Below are 25,497 nucleotides of genomic sequence, written 5' to 3' on the forward strand. Positions count from 1 at the left end.
GCAAGGAATAAAAACAAAAATCCAAACATAAAATAACAGCAAAACCAACAGGGCATAAAAAAAAAACAAATAATTAGACACCGACTTGAAGATTAAGTTAAAATGTATAAAATCCTTTACCTTTGTTATTATTCAAATAAATACTTTTTGTTACTAGAATAATCAATTCATTCTATCATAAAAATAGTAGCGTTTAAACAGAAAAAAACAGCTATGATTTATGAGCGATTTATGAAATATATCTTCGGATTGATCTCGAGATGAGACGAGATTCTAGATGAATAGGTGTGTCCAATACGCTGGCTGCGCTCAATTACAGTGTAAGAGCAGTTATTATTTCGAAATGCACTCGATAAATACAATAATCGCCTCGACATGACAACGCGCCGTCGGCAATGCGCGTGCGCAAGTAGGTGGGGTTTAAAAACACTTTCCTTTTCTTATACTAAATCACAAGTTGGTTATTAGAATTTCGGTTATATTGTACGATTTGTTTGTACTTTAAATAAAGCATTTTTTGTACTAAGTATATTTGTTCTCAATTACGTGTATAAATAGCACTTTATTGTACGTACAGTATGTACGAAGTTAAAAGAATAGAGTACCTACTCTAACTTCTAACGCAATCGATGGAGTAAAGTCCATCGATTGCGTCCTAATAGCGAAAACAAACCGAGGTACCGGAATATGTTCTTCTAATGATTTGTCTTAGATTACAGACTTCTTATGATAATTTCATTGACATGTTACTTTTTTTCATTGACATGTTACGTTTATATTTATTATTTTATTATTATTTAATGTAAAAGTGTTTTTACTATAGAACTGCACGAGGTACATATAAATATTGTTATTCGAAAGATTAAAAAAACAATCCATTTCCATCTAAATATTTATTTCGCCCATTTGCATAAACATTTCAACTGCATACGGATTACATTTTATATTCAGCAAATCCTTCATAACATTAAACATTATCATTTGTACTTGACGATTTTTTGGCGATCTTCATTCATTCAAGTATTGCCAGTGGAAAAATCAAAGAAAAAATTACTTTTTAGATTACTTAAGCTCAACACAAAGAAATATAGTATTACGGACAACCGATGTTTGGTTTTATATATTTTATTTTAAAGGAGTTTAAGTAAATTCTACTCAATAATATTAGTTTTATATAGTTATTTGCTGCGCCACATATTATGAAGTGACGCAAAATATATAAAATATATAAATAAGGAATAATAGCACAAAATATATTACATATTAGAATCATTTAAAATAACGGCAACATGACTTGATTATCTGGCACTTTTATCCACTGACAATTATTCTCAAACTCTCAATAATAGCGAAGTACAAAGTGATTGCAATTACCTTAATAAAATGACGAAATAAACAATGTTACAAATCCATTTGAGATAATACGATATAAAAATAGCCGACGTTTTTTGGTAAGATTATGATACAAATTACAGAAGTTTTATTAAATTTTATTATTTAAAACTACAGCTACTGAGAAATATTCATGTAACAAACGAATATAATGATATTAAAATTCACTAATTAACTATAGAATAATATCAGTCAAAATCATACATACTTAGGTAACTCAATTTTTTTATTATTTCAGTCACTATTTACAACTTTTCTTATTCTTATTTAGAACGCAATCGAAACTGAATTTTTTTTATTACAAATATTTTTAAACCGGTGGTCGCTGGTTCGAACCGGAACTATCATTAAGTTTTCATGTGCTTTATAAATATGTGTATATAATTAATAATCTGCTTGGCGGAGAAGGAAAAATCGTGAGAAAGCCTGCCTCTGACATGTACCATTGGAGAAATACATTACAAACTTTTTTTTTATGAAGAGACTTGACTTTTAGGGGCTGTTTTTGATTAAAACTGTTTATTAAAATATAGTCATATTTTTTACTATGTATCATAATTGATCTTTTTTTTTAATACGTGACGTAAGAGTGGCGTCAAAATACAATTACAGACTAATATATAAACTTAATATGAGTCATGATACAAGTTTTATTCATGACAACTTAGCCGCTGAAATAACAAAACCGAATGTTAACTGAACGAAAGCTAAAAAAATAAGAAGAATAAACAATCAGAATCAAAAAAAGAAATCTTCAAGCGTTAAATTAATTTTTTTTTTGTTTCATTATTTGAAATAGTGACTTAAATAACAAATATTTAAAAATGTAACTATATGATTAAAATACAAATATGAACAAGTCCTAATGACAACTATAGAAGATAAATACGATTAAACACATTAGTATAATAATAGTTATAACGTTATAGACATTGTTCGTTGGAAATTTGCCTTTACGGTTAAAGACTTAAGAGCTACATATATTTAAAGATCATGTATATAATTTAAAAATATCACTTGTTTATTGGAAAGACTTGTATGAAAGACAGTTTCCGGAGTTATTGATCAATAATTATCGTGTTGTTTATACGAAACATTTAATTATATTAGTTATATAAAAATTCAATTCAAAATCGTGTCATTTTTTAAAAAAAATTATGAAATTTATCATTAACATAAGAGATCATTGAATTAAAGCCGAATAAAATATAGAATGTTCACAGTACATTAGGAATAAAACCTTTAAAATATTTATCAAAGATAATAAATGAATAAAAATCTCTTAAATTTCACTGTTAATATTAATAATACAAGTCATTGGACATATAATGCATCCAGTTTAAACCGGTTCGAAGTGAATTGATTTAGCGAAGTTCTAATATCTATTTCAAACGTTTTTCTTAACAATATCGATCAAGTAGTAAAAAAAGTCATCGTCAATACAACGAAAATAAGCATATCCAATAGAATGATGAAACAGTCATGAAAAAAATATTATATTAACTTCAATATTTATATAAAACACTATAGTATAATATTTATTTCATTAATTATTTCAATATTAAAAAGAGTAAATTGTATTAGTTATAAAAAAAATCTTTCATCATTCTATTGGACGTGATAACAGAATCAGTCCCATAAGATATACATGAATAGTAGACATTTTATTTAATTAAAGTTGATAAAAGTATTACATAATAATTCTCATTATCATAAAATCATTTCCAAATTTAAATAATGTAAAATAAATAGCATATAATAACATGATGCTAATTTAAAATATGATTTTAGTGTTTTTTGTTGAGTTAATTAAAAATTGATATTTTGAGCAATGAAATAGGATTTTGGTCAAAAAAATCACTTGCCAAAAAGCTTCTGTCGATAAAAAAATACAATTAATATATTTTTACTTAAATTGATAATAAATGAATTGAAAATAAATTTAATAAATTAATTACTAAAAATTAATACTATTAAATGATCTTAATAATAACGACGATTTCATGCATACTTTGATAAATTGAATTGTATTGATAATAAAAAAAAACTTTAGTTCATCGAAAATGCAAAATAAATTTAAAAAGAAATACTAATCAGTTTTTAAGAAAATAAATAAATAATCCATTTACTTTGACACATAATTATCACCACTAGCATGTACTTAATTAAATTTTAATAAACTAAAATATCAATATATTTGGTTAATAAAAGAAAATTACTATGAAGCTTAACAATAGCTCCTCAACAATAGAAATGTAATTAAAAACATCAAATTCACACGTAAACGTGAACAATGAAAAGCTTGACAGCGTTCCTTTAGCTATTATGAGATAACGTGACCTGCTCACTACAAGAATTAAAACAAATTATCTATCAACTGTCATATGGCCCCAATGAAAAATTAAATGATTGAATAACTATTTCAACGTCCATTCGATAACATTAAGCTAATGATACACTTATTCCTAAAAATGATATGCATATCTATATGAAAAAAGCTTCAGACTCTTTAAACATCTTCAAAACTATTTAATGAATTGTAACGCCTTATAAATGTTAGCAGCAATTTATCACAAGGTAATATTGCTATAAGCATTAAACAGGCGCAAGTTTATTGTACGATCTTTTTCATCATGCATTTACTATATTTTCTTAGCAATTAAATGCAATAGATACAACATTCCATTATAGTTCACCAAATGTTAAGCACAAGTCTAAATACGTCTATTTTTTGTTAATGTAAAAATATTATGTTTGTAAGATTATACATGCACATTACACTTCTAACATAAAATATCTATCGCTATAAAAATATAGATTATATTCTCGTACTTTCGTGTACTTAATAATAATAAATTATTCGTTTTTAATTGAAACTAATAATAAAATACACAAGTGTTGAATTGTAAATAAAAATATTTTCGGTATATGGCACACTGAAACAACCCTTTAGCAATTCTCTCTGTACAAATAATTAAAAATTAAAAAAAAAGTATTATTTTTTAGATTTATGTTTTTCAATGAATTTTATAATTATTTTGGTCATTGTTAACACTGACATTTATGAACATCTAGTAACGACGATAATTTTCGTTAAAATATGTAGCATGGACTCCTTATTCTTAGTTAAAATCACTTTATAACATATTTATAACATCTGAAATTGCATTGGCATCGATAACTGGCTTTTTATTGAAATTATTTGTCAGATATCTACTTGATTTGACACTATAACAATATTAATTATTAATAATTCTTCCTACTTTTTAACTCTTTCAAAGTGCTCATGTCAAATATACAACGATCATACTTTGAATTAATCATGTCATTTAAAACATATTTTTGAAAATTTATTATTTCAGATTACCCTGGATAAATAAGGACACACATTAGATCTAAGATACTAAGATGTACAAATCTGAAATTGGATTTTACGTTTCTCATGGTTTATAGAACTCTACATAGCTTACTTAAGCTTTATGTAAGGTATTCTTTAAAAAAGGTTTTTTTTTGTAAAAAGACAGATTTGTAAGGACACTATGTAAACAACTAGACGAATGCCGACTACCGAATAACTGCAATTAAATATCTTAGTAATTTTTTCGTGTATAATATTTGATTATTAAGTATGTCGTCAACTAGTTGAATTAATCATTTTGTCTTGCTCTTTTACGATACATGTAAACAAGATGACATCATCCTGATCATCACATACTAACAAACTCAAAAGTCTAATACAAAGTATTGTGTCAGTGTGCCCTTAATCCAATCGTCTCTGAAATAACGCCTTGGTGGTAATTGTTAGCAATGCGACTCGCCGTTCTCGTGGTGTCCTGAATCGAAGCTGCTGAGATGTCCAAGGCCCTTCGGTGGAATAGGGGGCGGAGTCTCGCCCTCGTCGACGTGTAAGGGTTCAGACATCATTGAGATTATTTCTTCATAACGAAGCGATTCAATTATGTCGATGTCTGAAGAAAAGGATATAACATTAGTATTGCGTACAAAATTATGTAGGTGAAACATATTTGTAATAAAATCTGGCTTTTAATAAGACAGCTATATTAAGTTTAAGATTTCGTAGAAAAAGAAACGGTATTTTTCTAAATTATTTGACATGATATCGCTGATTATGTCACCACAGTTAGTTACGAGAGAGTAGTTTAAAAATTTCATAGGCTTTAATAATATCTTTCATCATCATCGATACTTTTTTTTCCATATAATATGCCTGTCCAATGCACTCATTGTAATGTGTTGTCCATACTCGCCGTACTTGCGACAAAGACGCTGCTGCTTACCACTTGACCTAGTCCTTCAGTCGCCTTTACGACATATACGATGTCATAGGGGAGTGCTATACTATTCCGGTACTCCGCTGGAAGACGCAGAAGAAGTGGGAGCTGCCAAAAGGAACGGGCCGAGGAGCCGTAACTATCTATATCTATCCGAGCAGGGGATAGATTAGCCTTGATAGCGGTGACGTTTCGAGGCGTTTGACCTCTCGTCGAGATGTCGGCGCGGCGGCTTGTCCCGCATTACCGTGTTCGTGTCGCTCGTGGCGCTCGTGTCGCTCGGGCGCGTTGGTGTACAGGTGGTCGACGCTGACGCCCGAGTCGCGCTCCTCCGAGCAGCGCGCGCGCCGCGGCACCGCCGGCGCCTCGCCCCACGACCGCTTGTCGCCTGGCGGGACATACATATTGCTCGTCAGATCGTAACATATTTCATTCATGTTATTTATAAAAGTCAATAAAACCGTTTCAAATCATACTATCGCTAAAATAAAATCGATACATAATGATGCTTAATGCAGGCCGAGGTACAATCTTCGAAATTAGATACGAGCATTGTTTAACTCAATAGTTACGGGTGATGAATAAAAATTTAAAAGAATCAATCAGTTATTTTTCAGTCGAATCCATTTTAGTTAGCTGTCGAATCACTTGATTTCTGATGTGTTCTTTCAGAATAACTTTGTCCAACTTGAGTTTGGTTTCCTAATAGAGTGCAATGTCATCCCCAGATAAACATATGCTTGAACAACCTCATGAGTTCTGCATTAAGTCTGGAGCTGATCGCTCCGATGTTACGTGTTTGTAGTTTTAAATTTATTTTACCGATGTTCATTTGTAAGCCGACGCTTTAAGAATTAACTAGGTTTTCCAGCAATCGAAAATGTCTTCATTTTTAAATTATTTATTTGCAAAGTTGTAGGTTCATTTTTGATGTTATAATTCTTCAAATTGCAATTGTGAGATATACCATCTTGAATATACCATCTTTTTCCTTACAGTAAGCCTTTTCTGGGACATAATAAATAAAATAATTTAATGGGGCTCGTTTCGGACACAATTTGTGATCAACTTATAGAGGGTAATGGGTCAATTTTTTTTAACAGGTAACCTTAATATAGCGAATATCTGGATTCTTCGCAAAACCTGGCTAATATTATTAGTATGATTACCAGGGTGGCGCTCGAGTACCGGGAACTAGGGGTCGTGATAGGTGTATTCAAGTGCCATGAAAAGTTCTTTCATTTACATTTGAAAGAAGAAAATACTCACCAGATACCCTTGGCGGCAAGGGCGGAGCGTCCCCGGGCTCACTCCACGACGTGCGGCTGTGGCGACGAGTCTCGACCTCCTCGTCTACGACATCTCTGTAATAAAAAGTATAAAGTGGTAATTTATATAGGTTATGGAGATTTCGACCAATGAGCGTTCAGTATTTTGTCAAATTAGTCTTATCCCTGTCGTTTCAAAATCTGACGGTTGATCAATAAGAATGTATCATAGTATACAAATATCTGTATATTTTTTTACTTGCCTATATTTTTCTAAGGGTGGTCTAGTAGGGCTTCTTGGATCTCCCGATTTAGGTCTAGACGGCAAAGGTGGTGCCGATTTGACCATGGAATTATCGTCGTTACAATCTCTATTATCTCTATTGTCAGTCACTGGCAGACTGTTTGACATTATACCACTCTGCTGATCGGCTGAATCTTCAAGGGAATACTGAAAATTAAAAAATTAAACTTAAAACACTAACATATACAAAAATATATATTTCAATTATTGTATAAATAGTACCAATAATCAAAAGGTAATATGCAGGTATTATTATATATATATAGGTATTATTATTAGGTATGCAAGTTTCATTAAAAAGTTATATGCAATTCATACGGTACAAAAACTCTAACTCCAAATTAAAACTTCAAATTGAAATAAATCCGAATTAAATAAATTGCATCATAGTTTCCATGTATATTTGACAGTAATTTTCTTTTATTTAATTAGCTAAGTGCACTCATCTCATACAAGTGGGATCGAGGCATTAATAAATTGCATAAAAACAGTTTTTTTAATTACATTAGTATAAAACTTACAATCGGTTTGTTATAGAGATGTCCATCTTCATAATAGCTGTCATTTTGTTGAATACTATGCGACCTTTTATCCAAAGCTGGCACGGGCGGCAATGGCGTGCTAGAATAAAAAAAAATGTAATAAATTTAGTTTCATTAATCATACCATAGGTACAGATATTCTATCGCAAAACAGCAGTACTTGTTACTGTTGTGTTCCGGTTTGAAGGTTGAGTGAGCCAGTGTAATTACAGGCGCAAGGGATATAAAATCTTAGTTCCCAAGGTTGGTGGCGCATTGGCTATGTAAGCGATGGTTGACATTTCTTACAATGCCAATGTCTAAGGGCGTTAGTGACCACTTACCATCAGGTGGCCCATATGCTCGTCCGCCTTCCTATTCTATAAAAAAATGATTGAATTGTACTTACTTTACTATACTTTCCGATAGTTGTCTTCGAGCACGTGCCAATCCCGGTCCTAAGTTCTGTCTCAATTGTGTGAACCGCTCTACTAATCGCCTGTATGGACAGATATAAATTTGATTCAAATTTATTTTCTTTTACTATTTCAATTTTTAAACAATTGAAAGCGGAGAGACTTGCACATTTTAACTATAGCAAGCTCGTCTTATTTGTTTCGAAATTACATAACTGGCTACTATCGCGGTTCGCTAAGTATATATATCGATTGTATTTTTTGGATAACAGAAATAACACCAATAATCCTGGTTTCATACAATAAAGTAACAGTAACAGCCTGTTAATGTCCCACTGCTGGGCTAAGGCCTCCTCTACATTTTGAGGAGAAGGTATGGAGCTTATTCCACCACGCTGCTCCAATGTGGTTTGGTAGAATACACATTTGGCAGAATTTCAATGAAATTAGACACACGAAGGTTTCCTCACGATGTTTTCCTTCACGGTCAAGCACGAGATGAATTATAAACACAAATTAAGCACATGAATATTCAGTGGTGCTTGCCCGGGTTTGAACCCACGATCATCGGTTAAGATTCACACGTTCTTACCAATAGGCCATCTCGGCTTCATACAATATAAATTATTATTAATAATCGTTATAAATTAAAAAAAATCTATTTACCTATGTAAAGGTTTGACTTCCTCGGGTGCTAATCGACCATGTAAAGTGAGTCCCGCTTCAACGACAGCAAGCTGCGAAGAAATCAGCCTCCTCAACTTAGCCGCGGCGGCCGCCTCCCGCGTGGAGGCATTTCTACTGAACTCCGCGGTGAGGAAGGCTTGTTCGTACTTTGTGATGCCGCCTTGTACGTTCGCGTCGATAGTGCCTTGTAGCCTCATTGAGAACGGATTGATGTTCTGAGTGGGATCCGCCGTGTATTGGGATATAAGGCTACGCAGTTCACGTTCCGTTGCCTCCATTGTTTCGCATGCGAACTAAAACATATATTATTAAATAAAAATACATACATTTAAATTTAAAATAAGATTTTTATATGTATTGTGATATTATAATGTTGTGCTCACTTCGACTGGAGGTATTTCTTCGACAGACCGAGATATGACTTCAGACCACCTCAGTATCCCAGGAAGTGTGTTTTCCGTCACGAGTGTTGTACGTTCGATCCATAAACTCTACAAAAAAAAAAGAACAATATTATCAGTTTGTTTAAAGTACTGTTTTGTTTAAATAACAAATTTCGATGATAATTGTCACATATTTTGTCATTTGAAAATTACTGATTTATTATAAGAAGATTATTTTATGTATTGATCATTTATTTTCTATGCTCAACACTGTCCATAGTCAGACTATATAGAAACAACCGAATTGAAAAAAAAAAAGATAATAATTTAATAATATAAGCATTCGATATCAATCCTACTCCAAATGTGTCAGATTAAGCTGGATTTAGCAGACGCTTATGAACTATAATATCTTCAATACAGAGGGCCGGTCTTTGAAAAATGGTTCCGTGACGTGTACCTCTACGTCGCTCTACTGGTGGTAGAGCTTTGTACAAGCTTGTCTGGGTAGGGTCACAACAATACTTGGTATTGTTGTGTTCCAGTTTGAAAGGAGAGTGAGCCAGTGTAATTACAGGCACAAGGGACATAACATCATAGTTCCCAAGGTTGGTGGCGCATTGGTGATGTAAGCGATGGTTAACATTTCTTACAATGCCAATGTTAACATTAGTGAGCACTTATCATCAGGTGGCCCATCTTATTCATTATACGTCCGCGTTCTTATTCTATAAAAACAAACCTTGAACTCGTTGTCCTTGTCGATGGGCGGCTTGTGCAGCGGGCGGTCGCACAGGAAGGTGTCGACGTCGTTGCAGGCGTAGAAGCGCTTGACGGGCTCGGGCGCGCCGCCCGGCCACGAGCGCCGCGACGACACCGGCTTCACGTTGCAGATCTGGATATCTGCACAATAATAATATTTTAACACTTACTCGTTTACATTTCGTTAATTAAATATATTTTGTGTTGGAAGTAAACATACATTATTCATTTTTTACGTAAAAATTGCGTAACGTACGCACCACATTACACACTTGTAGCCATCCGACTATCCAAATTTTCTGATTAGCATTAACAATGTGTATATATAAAAATCATTTATATAGCAGTAGGCCTAAAAAGCGGCTAATTCAATTTATCGATTAATGAATTTGCTTTATATTTGAAAAATTAAAGAGAAACGGCATAAATACTTGAATAAAAATAAACAAAATAAATACTCGATTCGAATGCATTTGTTTAAGCTCGCAAAGCGTCCAATTATTGAAGCGCCTATGATGAATTCTAACGTTTATGACCAGAGATAAATCCTTACTTCTATTCCCTACTACTTGTTCGTCCATTTTCTTAAAACAATACTGATAATAATAATAATAATAATATCCTGGGACATTTTTCAGACACGGCCATCTGATCCCAAATTAAGCTTGTATAAAGCTTGTGCTATGGAAACTAGACAACTGATATACTACATATACTACTTTTTCTTTTATAAATACATACTTATATAGATAATTACACCCAGACTCAGGACAAACAGACATGTTCATGCACACAAATGTCTGTCCTGGGTGGGATACGAACCCACAACCTTCGGCGTGAAAGGCAAGTGTTCTACCAAGCACGCCAACCGGCTCGTCAACTGATAAATTATAATAGCTTACATTGACCGTCGGATGCTATGACCGAATCATCCGGTGGCGTATTCCGCATAAGAATATGCGCGGACACGTACTCGGACTGCAGACGTTGAGTGAATGCACCGATACGCTCGTAGTCAAGCCCACGATATACGAACTGCTTATTCTGTATAGGAAACAAAAAATGTTTAAACCTGTCTCATCCTATTTCGGTATATTTTATCAGTAACAAAAGCAAAACATATGACGTTTCCTTATAAAACTCACCCGAACGAATAAGGGACAGCCCTTCCCATAGAAGCCGACGCGGAAGTACTCGGGCTCGGGTCGGAGCTGGTCGAGCACGCAGTCGAGGAACGTGGCGTGCGTGCGCAGGCAGTGCGCCAGGCGCGCGTAGTCGCACAGCCGAGACTCGTACAGCGTGGCCAGCTCCCGCAGCAGCGGCAGGCCTTTTTCCCAGCACTGGATTCACATTTTAATGAATGGTTTGTAATTAATATTTTGTTTTTCTTTTCCGGTAAGGCGATTATATTTTAATGTATTTGTTTTGTATTGTATGCCCTTTTTCTTGGGAAATACATATTTATATATGTATTTATAACGTCTATTTTAGCTTAGTTATCATTTACATTTTCGTTGCTTTCGTTTTAAAAAATGTTATAACTTGTCTTTAAATTGAGTTATTTGTTTAGTAGCTAAGTTTAAAAAATATTACATAATTATTATTGCCAATTAAATTTCGTCATTAATAACTTAGTTACTTTCACTACGAAAGTAACTAAGTAATTTCAAAAAATCAATCAACAGCCAATCGTTGTCCACTGCTGAACATAGGCCTCTCCCAAGGTGCGCCAAAGCTCCCTGTCCTCCGCCTTCCGCATCCAGTTGGTGCCCGCCACCTTCTTAAGGTCGTCGGTCCACCTGGCTGGAGGGCGCCCTACGCTGCGCTTGCCGATTCGCGGTCTCCACTCTAGGACTCGTCTGCTCCAACGGCCATCGGTCCTACGACATACGTGACCAGCCCACTGCCACTTCAGCCTGCTAATTTTGCAAGCTATGTCGGTGACTCCGGTTCTTTTCCGGATAATCTCATTTCTGATCTTATCCTTCAAAGATACTCCGAGCATAGCTCGCTCCATAGCACGCTGAGCGACTTTGAATTTGTGGACTAGTCCCGCAGTTAGTGTCCACGTTTCGGCACCGTATGTCATGGCAGGTAAGACGCATTGGTTGAAGACTTTCGTCTTCAAACATTGCGGTATAGACGACTTGAGGATTTGACGAAGGTTGCCAAATGCTGCCCATCCCAAGCGAATTCTTCGATCGGCTTCCTTCTCGAAGTTGTTCCTACCGACTTGTATTATCTGTCCTAGGTAGGTATATTCACTAACAACTTCGAGAGGTTTCCCCTCGACGTATATCGGTCCCGGCACGACATGCCTATTGAACATGACCTTGGTCTTGTCCAAGTTTATACCGAGACCGACACACCGGGAAGACTCGCCTAGGCTACGCAGCATTTCGGTGAGTTGTTCCAGCGACTCTGTTATGATGACGATATCGTCGGCAAATCGAAGGTGTACTAGGGTATGTACTCGCCGTTTACATTGATTCCATACCTAGTCCAATCCAGCGTTTTGAAAACGTCTTCCAACGCGTTGGTGAACAGTTTCGGGGATATTACATCCCCCTGTCTCACCCCTCTGCGCAGTTGGATCGCCTTCGCCTTACAGTCCTGGATGTGGACAGTCATTGTAGCGGCGTTGTACAGACATCTCAGTACCTCGATATATCTCCAATCGATATGACATGTCTGCAATGAGTCGAGCACTGCCCAGGTTTCGATGGAGTCGAAGGCTTTCTCGTAGTTTACAAATGCCATACACAGCGGCTGATTGTACTCTTCGGTCTTCTGCACAATCTGCCGAACAGTATGGATGTGGTCCACGGTGCTGTAGCCTGATCGAAAGCCGGCTTGCTCTGGGGGCTGGAACTCGTCAAGTTGTCTGGCGAGACGGTTCGTGACGACTCTTGAGAACAGCTTATACACGTGATTCAGGAGGGAGATTGGTCTGTAGTTTTTCAAGAGCGTTTTATCACCTTTCTTGAAAAACAGTACCACCTCACTCCCGCTCCACGTTTCCGGGGTCTTGCCATGTTGGATGACGGAATTAAAGAGGCTTGCTAGCTCTTTCAGGACCGGAGTCCCGCCTGCCTTAAGCAACTCTGTTGTGATTCCGTCATCTCCCGGAGCTTTGTTGTTTTTAAGCTGTTCTAGAGCCGCCCTAATCTCTCCTTGGTCAACGACCGGGAGCTCCTCGGAGTAATGGTACTAAGTAAGACTAAGTAATTTACTAAAAAATATAGTGTAATAATGAACGATAATTTCTTACCTTTCCTCGATCGAAATATTGCAGAACTTGGTTATACAACGCCTCTTTACGTTTCCACTCGGGTGTTTCAGGATGTTCCGAGTCTACGCCTATTTGATCACTGTCCCAATTCAATGTTTCCGCATAAAGCTGTAAGTAATTTAAATATATATTTAATATGAATTTTCCATGAAATATATAAGTAATTATAAAACAATATTAGTTTTTCATGTCTTACCAATAGCGTACAACCAGCTTCAACCCAGTTGTCTGAAGCTATGTGTAGATCGTGAAGTTTGTAAACGTAGCGCAAATACATTTCTTTGCGGTCTATTTCGTTTTTGTAGAAGTTCTGTGAGTATATTTATAAACTTTATTATCATAGCATAGTAAGCAAAAATAATGTACCAACGTAATCGTGATATATTACAATTTTCTACATAGATGAGGAATACAAATTAAAATAATTTTAGATTATTTTACTACAGAGATACGTTGGTAACATTTTACGTTGTCAATAATACCGTTTATATATATAATATATTCGATGTTTATACGATCCTCAAAAATATAACTAAAGCAAAATAAAAACACTGATCTGACTTGTAGTTCATGATATTAACGCGTTCGTATAAACACTCTCCAGCATCAGTGATCACTAAGTCGTGGCGGGATGTGCGTCGTGGGGGGTCGGCACTCACGAGCAGGTTGACGGTGGCGGCCATGCGCTTGTCGCGGTGCTCGGCGCCCTGCATGACGGCGCGGTAGTCCAGCAGGCGCTCCAGCAGGCGCGTCACGCAGCCCACGAAGGCCGCGCCCGCCTCGCGCCAGCCCTCCGTCGACACGCGCTCCATCAGCCTGCGGACACACCTCGCGTTAGCGGAACGTGACCAAACTATATTTGTGCGAATTGCTAATATAAATTTTATTTTAGTCGTGCTAATAATTGTTTTATTATTTTGATATAAACTTTGTGGTCCCACGAAATCTTTAACTATTTTCGACTAGTCTCCAGGCTTTATAAGTATCATTACAAAATCGATAAAAAAAACCATGACAATAATTATAAAGACTAACTAAATACTTACACAGAACTCAAGTGCTCCCTGTCGTTTGCATGAACATCACAATAAGACATTTTTTTTAAATATTTTAAAATAAATCGGTAACTAAACACTAAAAAAAATGTACATTACATTTACCATTTTATAACAAAATGAGCAAGCTAGTATATGTGGGTATATTCTTATCTCTATAGCCTCCGAATAATTTATCAACGAATAACACAATATTTAGGCGAATAGTTTTTTTTTTTTTTTTATAGAATAGGAAGGTGGACGAGCATATGGGCTACCTGATGGTAAATGGTCACCAAACGCCCTTAGACATTAGCATTGTAAGAAATGTCAACCATCGCTTACATATCCCATGCGCCACCAACCTTGGGAATTAAGATTTTATGTCCCTTGTGCCTGTAATTACACTGGCTCACTCACCATTCAAACCGGAACACAACAATTCCAAGTACTGCTGTTTTGCGGTAGAATATCTGATGAGTGGGTGGTACCTACCCAGACGAGCTTGCACAAAGCCCTACCACCAGTAGTAATAGATATAAATAGTGAACTCGTACAAAAATAAAATCTGAGAGGACAAAACGGAATCCGACTAACACAGTGTCGAAGAGGCGGCGGTAGTGGTCGTCGGCCTTGTTGTCGGCGACGAGCGAGTCGAGCTTGTCGACGAGCGCGGCCTCGGTGCGGCGCGCGGAGCCCGTGGCGGCGCGCTCGGCCGCCATGAGCGCCACCAGCGCGCCCAGCGCCGCGCGCCGCAGCGAGCCCACCAGCGTCACCTCCAGCAGCGCGCCCACCGCCGGCCCGATCAGCTGCAGCTGCGCCGACCCTGCGCCCGACCAAACTCTTTCTTACACTAGCCTGCCTTGGTCTTATCCAATCGTTAGTATTTCTATCACTAAGCGACAATACGGTGCGATCGTCCGTGAGCGGTGGTGACCTCCTCCCACGAGATAGTCCATTAGCTCACGTAGGCAAGGTGTGGATGACAAGTAGTCGCGTACCGAGCCTGGTCCAGACGGCGAGCAGATGCAGCGCGGCGGCGGCCCGCATGGCGGCTCGCTGCGGGCCGCGCGCCCACTGCTCGGCCTGCAGCGCGCTCGCCGTCACCAGCGACACGCCCAGCTCCAGGTAGCCCGACCACAGCTGTGCACACACACTTATGTTACTGACGGTCCTTTTGTCATTTTAAAGATTTTATATACATTCATTTTTAAAGGAGCACAAAATTGGTAATAATACTTTTAAGGGAACTTATATTATTGAAATACAAAAATATATATTTTTTTCTATTTGAAATAACAAAGTCTGACCTTGAAAATAAAATAACAAGCGACCGCTCAATATATATTTTATACAAATATTGGCACTTTTATTAAAATTCATAATTAGAGTTTGCACCTGAGAATCAAACTGTGGTGGTTCGTCTCCTAAAAATCTCTCCAGTAGCGGCTTGGCCAAATCTTGTAAAGCGGACAGCAATACTTTGCAGCTCTGCACTCGTAGTACCATCCAGTCAGATGGAAACACCTAATATTGTGAAGTATTTAAAAACAGTTCATACATAATACTGTAATACAAAATAATTATAATCGTAAAACTATGAATAATGTCACGATTACAATTTTATCAATACTTACAAGTATTAAAACATGCACAAAAAGCAAAAGATACAGGAACAGCATTCGTTTTCAACGGTACACACATTTACAATATGTATTTTTTTAATTTAAAGTTAATAAATCAAATAAAAAGATTATTGTATAACTAAAACAATTACTTGCATAAAAATATTTTTAGATAATTTTATTTCTTAATTCTAGCATAATATATTTCACTATATCATCCATTATTCTACAAAATTATGAAATACGAAATACGGTATTTCATAATAAAATAAACAATAAACAGATTTACGCATTTGCAATATCAAAATCTTGAAAAATGACCCTTGAGGTATATAATGTAATACATACATCTTGCTCGATCAGATGTCTGAAGACCAGAAAAGCTCGCATAAGAAAGTCTTTAAGCGGTTTTCGGTCGTGTGGGTGAGGCGCTAGGTGACTCCACAGACGTTGGTAGTGCGCTGGCTTCAGTAACTCCATCACGCCCAGCAACCCGGCTACCATCGGACCCTGAAATATGAAAATAATTACAAAATATTTTATTAAACACATCTAAACGAATGTTATTAAGCAGATTTATACAAATCTATACAAATATTATAAATGCGATGGTAACCCTGTTTGTCTGTTACGCTTTTACGGCTAAACCACTGAACTATATTTTAATGAAATTTGGTATAAAGCAAATTTGAGCCCCAAGCAAGGACATAGGCTACTTCCCCCTTTGCCTAAAATGCGCACGAAAACTAGTACCCAATAAATGTTAAATATATAAACGCCGGATTGTTATCTAATTCTAATGTTCTTCTCAATTGAACTGAAAGTATTGTGAATTATATTTTTTAGAAATTAAATAAAAACTTACCAATACAGGAGAATTGCCACCAATCAAGTGTAGCACTGTCTCCACTAACACATCCAAAGTGTTCAAGCACAATACGTCCACGTCTGGGTCTAATTCGTCCTCGTCTACTGGTTGATCGGGATCTTCCTTCTTCCACAGTAAAGTGACTAATTCTCCAAGCATATTAGCACATTGAGATAATTCGTCACGTCTTGCGAGATGTACGCGTAGGTGATGACAGGCGGTTGTCAATACGATGTTGCGTGCCTCTGTAATTATTGTAAATGTGTTTTTTTATTGTTTATTTATTTTGAACGAATTATACATATCATAAACAATATATATGATAGTAACTACAATAGTATAATACTGTGTCGTGGCTACTTACTTTATGTTTAGAACTTAATTTATATTGAATATGAGATTTATTTGTTTTTAAAATACGTACTAATCGGAGAAAACTCATTTTATTTTTGTATCTCCTAACATTAAAACACACACGGAAACTTATCAAAATTCGTGTTCAATATATAATATGTAAAATACTTTTATTATTTTATGCTCTAGTGGTTTACCAAACAATGTCAACATATTTTCATTTGGTTTCGAATTACGAAATATGAAAAAAAGTGTGCCATTTTGAACAGTTTAATAAATACCGGGATCTTGTCCAAGTGGCCCTTTCAGTATGTCCTGTGCAGCTGAAAGTCGGGCCTTGGCTAGAGCTGGGGGGGCATTTGCCGCGGGAGCGTCCAACATGGCCGCAGTGATGCGTCCGGCCTCGACAGGTCCTAGGGCTGAAGCGACTTCCTTCGCTACACTCGCCCACGATGTCATAAGAGCGATCTGAAACAACATTCCTTACAACTACATTTTCAGTTACATGATGTACATTTTAATGAGTGCATCTCAAACTTTAATACTAAATAATAAAATTATAATAGTATATAGTTGAGGCCGACTGCGATTGAGCATATAGCAATAACCGTTATTATACTTTCATTATGGTGGTGGACCACCACCACCTTTTACTTTACTTATTTACATCTTTGACAAGAAATCGGGCTCATTACCATAACTTCCAAATGGAACCTTAAAGATTACAAACTGATCCCGCCAGTCACGGACCTGCGCGGGCGCCAGGTGGTCGCGGTGCGGGTGCTGCGCGAGCGCCTTGAGCGCGTGCAGCGCGGCGCGCACGTCGCGGCGGAAGCTGTCCTCGTACTGGCCGCCCGTGGCGCGCGCGAACAGGCAGCGCGAGCGCACCGCCAGCCGGAACACGGCGCCCAGCGAGCGCAGGCACTTGCGGATCGGCTCCTGCCCCTCCGCGCCCGCCGCCCACTCCGCGCAGTGCTGCACCGACGACAGCAGCCCCCTGCGAACCATCCGGACTTGGCATATCGAGCCGTGCGACAGAATCACTTCTAAACACTTTGCGGCCTCTGACTTTATTGCGAGTGCGAGCTTTGAAAGAAGTACACTTGAATTCTTTGTAGCAATCGAATTAGTAACTTAAAACTCTTTATATATTTTTTGATGTTCATGAGAGTATCGATTTAAGCCGCATCGATAGTAGAGATTCGATAAATGCACAGGAGATATTATGGCAATCCGATACGAACAGAGAGCATTCAGTCGCAGGAGCAAAAAAGAAATTGTAATTTAAAAAAAAAGCCACTTCAAACTGATTAAGAATTTTTAGCAGAACCCAATTGCATTTTGTAGTCTTGATCAACAGCCTTAGTAGCTGGATACTCTACCAACGAGACCGTCATATAACCAAAATACGACAAAAAAAATAACAATATGTAACTTACTTGTAAACGAGAGCGGCTGAAAAATGCTCCTCTATATAAACGTCCAGAACGGGTCGGAAGTGTTGGAACCGAGTTTCATCAAGCAAACTGCAGATTGACACCAGCACGAGGAAGACTGTGCCCGAATGCGGTGTGCTGAAAAATTAAATTATATTATTAATTTTATGCTTAAAATCAACTCATATCTAATTAGTTCACTAAAAAAACATTACAACTCTTACCTATTACCATCCTCAGTGGAGAACAAAGCAAATAAAGCATCTAAGACGTCTCTTAGGAACTTTATTAGTTCCTCGCAGCTCAAACCGTCTCCCAGTCGTAAGACACGTAGTAATGTTTCTTGTACCTTTTCTGGTCTCGCGCGCCATTGTAACAACGCTAGTAAGTCCTCTGTGAATATTATTTAGAATTAAAGCTAATGGAGGACATTCTACAAACATTTCTAATATTAAAACAAAACGATTAATATGGGTATGTTAAAATGTACTCCAAAAAAAAAATAGTATACTTTGATTGTACTTTATTCAAAGGAAGTACATAGCATAACGTATTTTCCTTCGTAGTTCAAATTAACTAGTATCAAGATGACAAAATACTATAATCCTGAAATTATTCTTGATCATAGAAAATGATGTCTTTATTTACCATTTTGCGTCAACTTCGTGGAACAAAGTAAAGTGCTAATAATACAGTTTTCTTTTGTACTCCGTTGGAATGTCGCGAGCACACCGTTCGTTGCTGGTGATCGAGCGGTGTCATTAGCACAGGAAGGTAGGGATAGATAACTGCCTGAAAGTAACCTGTTAAAGAACATTGAGGTTAAAAAAATATATACACAGTACAGCACAGCACAGTAGTGAAACATTAACAGTAATGGGTAATGTAATGCGATAAGGTGGTGGTTTAACTTGTGGTAGGGCTTTGTGCAAGCTCGTCTGGGTAGGTACCACCCACTCATCAGATATTCTACCGCAAAACAGCATTACTTGATATTGTTGTGTTCCGGTTTGAAGGGTGAGTGAGCCAGTGTAATTACAGGCACAAGGGACATAAAATCTTAGTTCCCAAGGTTGGTGGCGCATTGGATATGTAAGCGATGGTTGACATTTCTTACAATGCCAATGTCTAAGGGCGTTAGTGACCACTTACCATCAGGTGGCCCATATGCTCGTCCGCCTTCCTATTCTATAAAAAAAAAGGTCGACATTACTTACTTTCTATAACAAACAAACTAACAGATTCAAATCAAGTCGACGAAGACTACAGAAGACGTATCATGAAGAAGGTATAGTTAAGCTTTTTTATTAAGTATATAAAAATAATTGTTATCGCTACTCTCTCTCTCTATCGTTCGAGATCATCTGTTAGTGGTGGGGCTTTGTGCAAGCCCGTCAGTGTAGGTACCACCTACTAATCACTTATTCTTTCGCTATATATAAATTATTTGTATAGCTGTGTAAAAGTTTAATTACAGACAAGGAAAATCACATAATTAATCCCACGGTGCCACAGCGGAGCATTGTCGGAGTTAGGGATATTATTATTTACCGATTCCGATTTCACCAACGTAGGCGACGTGATTTCGACCGTAGTCGAAACACGTGGAGTATTCGTCCATAAATAACGTCAATGATACCGGAACAGTTAATAACAGTATCGCGAGGATCACTTGCGGCTCATTCCGTTGCGATAAAGGTCTAAAAATTGGTTAGCACTAGTTGGGGGGCGGGGTCTCACTTGGAGGGGTCGTCGCACTTGTAGACGTAGAGGTCGTGCGCGCCGTCCCGCAGCGTGGCGCCGCTCGCCTCCATGAGGCGCGCGAACGAGAAGCCGAACAGCTTGCGCTCGTTCTTGTCGCGCGCTGCAAGCGGACACGGACGTACAGCTCACTCCGACCACAGGAGCACAGACAAACAACTTTGATGTCATTGGTATCAACTTGATATCAAATCTTAAATAGTCTACGATATCGATAAACGTTGATCGAATCTTTGCAAGTAAAATAAAACTGCATTTAAGTAGTAATAAAGTAAGATATAAGCCGAGATGGCCTAGTGGTTAGAACGCGTGAATCTTAACCGATGATCGTGGGTTCAAACCCGGACAAGCACCACTGAATTATCATGTGCTTAATTTGTGTTTATAATTAAACTCGTGCTTGACGGTGAAGGAAAACATCGTGAGGAAGGCTTCATGTGTCTAATTCCATTGAAATTCTGCCACATGTGTATTCTACCGACCCGCATTGGAGCAGCGTGGTGGAATAAGCTCCAAACCTTCTCCTCAAAATGGAGAGGAGGCCTTAGCCCAGCAGTGGGACATTAACAGGCTGTTACTGATAATTAGTCCATAACATTGTGCGAGTCTTGTGTACTCACTGGAGCAGTGCCTGTACTCGATGCGCACGTGAGCGTGTGTGAAGGTCTCCAGCGGCACCGTGAGCCGCAGCTGCTCCCCCCACGCGGGCCCGTTGTTGTGATACAGTACCAGTGACTCATAGGATGTGGCACCGACGCCGCTAGCACCCCACACGCAATCCTATAATTAAATTAATATTTGCTATATTTTTCAGCTATATCCAAAAATATTTTATATATATTTTTTTTAATCAATTGGACGCTTTGAAAGCATAGGTGCTAGAAGATAAATTATTAGCGAAGATACCGCGTAATATACAGACAAAAAAAATGCGAATCGAACACTTCTTTTACTCCCACTTTCTAGCGGAGCGTCGCGTATATAGTAGCGGAATGGTAGTATTTAATTATTACAATATTATAAGACTTTGTTGACGTGATTTTCGAAAAAGATTAGTTTAACATTTTTATTAATTGCCCACACATGTACAATGGCCAGGGTAAGTTTAGATGAAGGCCCTTTCGCGTCTTTATATATTACATAAAATAACACATATATAAAAATTCATCAAACTAACGTTGATAACTTGTCCTGTACTGTCGTGTACACTGACAGTGGCCAGGACATTCTTCGCCGTACTTTTACCGCCTCTCTCAAACTCCGCTCTCTCCAATGTGAGGTATAGGTCATTTCGTACATCGCCCGGCATTATCACGTCAGGGAATCCCCGTTTAGCTGTCACCGTTGCACCGGATGCGACCGCTTCTGATATACTGCCTGGGTTTGTTATTAGTCTAAGAGCTACAACTATACCTGAAAAAGAAGTATTTAATACAATCATAAGGCTTTTAATTTTGGTAACAGCAAGAATCAGCTTGGAAAAGTAGGTATTAGTTTGTAGATAAGTTACCATAATTTGGTTGACCAGGTAAGATATTGCACTTGTTAGTCTGCTTTCGAATGAGCATATCATGTAACTGGTGGAAGTCCTTCTCTTCACATTGATACACCTGAAAGAAATAAAAACAAATGTTTGAAGAAATAATATCACAAAGTTGAAGTCACACATATATCAAATGTTTTAAATTTATGAATAAAATCTATTGATTTCATTATTCTGCATACATTATTCTAACTTTTTATTCTTAAATATCTACACCAATAATCTGGATAAATAATCAGGAAATAATTAAGTCTCCTCCTTAAAGAATTCATCTATTTACCTTAAAGGTGTACTCTTTCTCGGTAGTTTGCGGTTCAGACTGCCTGAGGAATTCGGACAGCGGTAATACCCCGGCCCCGAGGGGTCTTCTAGCCACCGGGCCTCGTCTTTCACCCGTTCCACTACCGCCCGCGCCCGCCCATCGCCCCACACGGATAACCCACGCCACGAGCCACAGTTCCCGAGATAGGTCAGTACTAGAAAGATCCTGAAACAATTTTGTCATGTGATATGAAGTTACGCATAATAATGCAGATAAGAAATGAAATATATTCAAATTACATTCGAATATTGAATTTGCAAAATATCACATGCGGGCTGGTTATAAACGGAAACGATTGACGGAAAAACCAATAAATTATTAAAATTTTAATTATTTCAACTTGATTATTATACACAAATCTATTGAATTAATTAATTCTTACTAATATTTTAAAAGATGTAAAGCTAATATTTGTTTTTAAAAGTTTCTAATTAACGAAAAAAATAAATAGAATTTACACGCGTTTTATAAATACAATACATTTTATAAGTACAAATATTTTAAATAATATAACAGAAAAAGTTAATTACAATACTATTTTACATTGATGATATTTAAATTAAAAGCTCATATAAAAGTGACGTCACAGCAAAGTATCTCCATGCGTATCCAAATATAAATATTATATTTTATAACTGTTCTCCGCGTGTTGACGAAATAATTAAGATATATGAGTGTATATATACATATACACTAATGCTATGATTTCTGTATATAAATTTCAAAGTTTATTTACAGTTACCAATATTGTTCCAAACAATCACACAGATAATAAGATGATCGTCTTAGACCGAGATTGTAAGCAATTACGTTACAAGGTATTACGAGTGGAAATTGCACATTTGATTGCAACTTGTAAGTGTAAAACCTTCCAGCCCGCGCTAAAGCCCTAGGGGACATTACACTTAGTAAAAAAATATTAAGGCAAATATTTACTGCAAAAAGTGTGCTATTAGCGTGCAGCCTGTCTACGTAGTTGGAAAACCCATCTCTCGCTATCCGCACTCTAAACCTTTCTGACAGGGGCTGAGCTCTTCTCGCGTCGTGGAGCCACAACAATAATTCAGCCTCATCACCCCCAGCGGTATGTCCAAAGTCGCGCATACTGCATATTAGGTAGTGTGATTGGACTAAGGTAGCTGTTATATTTGAATTGTTTGTGAGTGTGCCGGAATTGAAACTGCTTCCTGAACCGCCAGCGCGTCGCAATGTGCCGCGCCACTGAAAACGTATAAAAATAAATTATAGGTATAATCTAACATTGTTTCTGATATAGTCTATTCCAATGGCAGGAGTAAGGAATAAACCACTTTGACATTGAATTTTCATGACATCATTGGTAGAAATCTATCACATAATAGTATTCAGTATCATTTCACAAAAAGGGGGGTGATGTCAGCGAAGATCTTATAGAAATTTTGACAGTAAAATAAAAGTGGATAAAAGTGACCCATTCCAGTCTTGTATTATAAGTATACTGTTTGTAGTGCCTAATATAGTAGAGTTATTAGCAAATCACATGTAATATGTAAAACTAAGGTTTATTTTTATTTCTTCTGCAATTGGAATAAAGTATAAACATTTAAATGACATATCAAAAACAAGAGGTGTAAAACAGCTTTATTTCGTGACTTATTCATTTTATGATGAGTAAGCTAAAATGCACCCTGAGTCAATACTCTTTCGGGATTTATTTCAATTCCTTTCCCGTGATTTATATTATTTCCAATATTTATATTGTCCAAAACATTCGATTTAAAAACACATAAGTATGTAAATTGTTGTTGCATTATCATACACATGGGCGAGTATATTTAACTATTAAGAAATATGACCGATTATATCTCATGGAGGTACAAACAGAGATCTATAAAAGGCTTAATGTTGCGTATGCGCAAGTTTTGCCGCGTCAATGTAAAAGGATATTGTCAATTACGCACACAAAGACATACAGTTAAGATATGATTTATTTAAAACGACTTATTTATCACTAAGTGACTCAATGCCACTTAAAGAAGAGCTTGTCAATTTTATTGTGTTTTAATTGAACAAATATCTGAAAGCGTTTAGTGAAAATTTCAATTCAAATTTCTTTGGAGATTCAATAAAACGTTTTTGCCGCAAATATATTTCATCGCTGTCATATGTACGAGTTGCACGTTCTCTTTTCCTTATTTGTAATCCATACTAATATTATAAATGCGAAAATAAATCTGTCTGTCACGGCTAAACCACTAATGCGGTTTTGATGAAATTTAGTATGATGCAAGCTTAAACCCTGAGGAAAGACATAGGCTTTTTTATTACTTTTAGACATTTAGGCTAGACTTTTTTATACCTAAAGGCGGTTGAAAACTATTTATAAATAAAGCACATTGGTGATGGTTTAGTTAAGTAAATTAAATATATTTTTAGGTATATATAAAAGTCGCAGTTTGTTTACCTATTCAATATATTACTATGTGCAAAGACGTTAAAAGTAAGAATATTTAATGATGTTTGTTTTCCTTAATAAAGAGAAAATAACATATTATATATATATATATATATATATATATATATATACCGTAACAGCCTGTGAATGTCCCACTGCTGGGCTAAAGGCCTCCTCTCCTCTTTTTTGAGGAGAAGGTTTGGAGCTTATTCCACCACGCTGCTCCAATGCGGGTTGGTAGAATTCACATGTGGCAGAATTTCAGTGAAATTAGACACATGCAGGTTTCCTCACGATGTTTTCCTTCACCGTAAAGCACGAGATGAATTATAATCACAAATTAAGCACATGAAAATTCAGTGGTGCTTGCCCGGGTTTGAACCCACGATCATCGGTTAAGATTCACGCGTTCTTACCACAGGGCCATCTCGGCTTTTATATATATATATATATATATATATATATATATATATATATATATAATCAAAAAGTTTTTAGTACTAAATATTGTTTAAAATATAAAATTTCATTTTTTTATAGTATAGGAAGGCGGACGAGCATATGGCCCACCTGATGGTAAGTGGTCACCAAACGCCCTTAGACATTGGCATTGTAAGAAATGTCAACCATCGCTTACATAGCCAATGCGCCACCAACCTTGGGAACTAAGATTTTATGTCCTTTGTGCCTGTAATTATATTAATTATAATAAATAATAATATTCATAATCTCGTGCAAAATTAAAATATAGAGATATATCTTATTTTTGATCTTCTTTTAATTTGCATTTTAAGTATTAATAA

The 25,497-nt window shown here is 36.6% G+C and overlaps 1 protein-coding gene across 2 annotated transcripts in view; it reads right to left on the reverse strand.

Moving 5' to 3' along the window:
* Positions 1–3,255: 3,255 nt before the first annotated feature.
* LOC126768612 (dedicator of cytokinesis protein 3) overlaps positions 3,256–25,497 on the reverse strand; it is a 51,252-nt gene continuing 29,010 nt past the window's right edge. Inside the window, exons 6-36 of one of the 2 annotated variants that reach the window (XM_050486802.1) lie at positions 23,197–23,481; positions 22,219–22,425; positions 21,906–22,005; positions 21,573–21,808; positions 21,016–21,175; positions 20,375–20,498; positions 19,283–19,437; positions 18,859–19,027; positions 18,638–18,772; positions 17,949–18,195; positions 17,480–17,666; positions 16,842–17,089; positions 16,325–16,486; positions 15,750–15,878; positions 15,353–15,494; positions 14,949–15,177; positions 14,364–14,381; positions 13,977–14,133; positions 13,514–13,627; positions 13,297–13,425; positions 11,171–11,365; positions 10,928–11,069; positions 10,006–10,166; positions 9,264–9,371; positions 8,860–9,173; positions 8,187–8,276; positions 7,778–7,877; positions 7,216–7,403; positions 6,954–7,048; positions 5,932–6,072; positions 3,256–5,360 (exon numbers count right to left, since the gene is read on the reverse strand). In XM_050486802.1, coding sequence (XP_050342759.1) covers positions 5,194–5,360; positions 5,932–6,072; positions 6,954–7,048; positions 7,216–7,403; positions 7,778–7,877; positions 8,187–8,276; positions 8,860–9,173; positions 9,264–9,371; positions 10,006–10,166; positions 10,928–11,069; positions 11,171–11,365; positions 13,297–13,425; positions 13,514–13,627; positions 13,977–14,133; positions 14,364–14,381; positions 14,949–15,177; positions 15,353–15,494; positions 15,750–15,878; positions 16,325–16,486; positions 16,842–17,089; positions 17,480–17,666; positions 17,949–18,195; positions 18,638–18,772; positions 18,859–19,027; positions 19,283–19,437; positions 20,375–20,498; positions 21,016–21,175; positions 21,573–21,808; positions 21,906–22,005; positions 22,219–22,425; positions 23,197–23,481 — 5,034 coding nt within the window. In that variant the 3' untranslated portion in view covers positions 3,256–5,193. The remainder of the gene's footprint in view (positions 5,361–5,931; positions 6,073–6,953; positions 7,049–7,215; positions 7,404–7,777; positions 7,878–8,186; positions 8,277–8,859; positions 9,174–9,263; positions 9,372–10,005; positions 10,167–10,927; positions 11,070–11,170; positions 11,366–13,296; positions 13,426–13,513; positions 13,628–13,976; positions 14,134–14,363; positions 14,382–14,948; positions 15,178–15,352; positions 15,495–15,749; positions 15,879–16,324; positions 16,487–16,841; positions 17,090–17,479; positions 17,667–17,948; positions 18,196–18,637; positions 18,773–18,858; positions 19,028–19,282; positions 19,438–20,374; positions 20,499–21,015; positions 21,176–21,572; positions 21,809–21,905; positions 22,006–22,218; positions 22,426–23,196; positions 23,482–25,497) is intronic. The other variant, XM_050486803.1, reaches the window with a different exon arrangement.

This window comes from Nymphalis io, chromosome 5, assembly GCF_905147045.1.
Source record: "Nymphalis io chromosome 5, ilAglIoxx1.1, whole genome shotgun sequence".
Taxonomy (NCBI): Eukaryota; Metazoa; Arthropoda; class Insecta; order Lepidoptera; family Nymphalidae; genus Nymphalis; species Nymphalis io.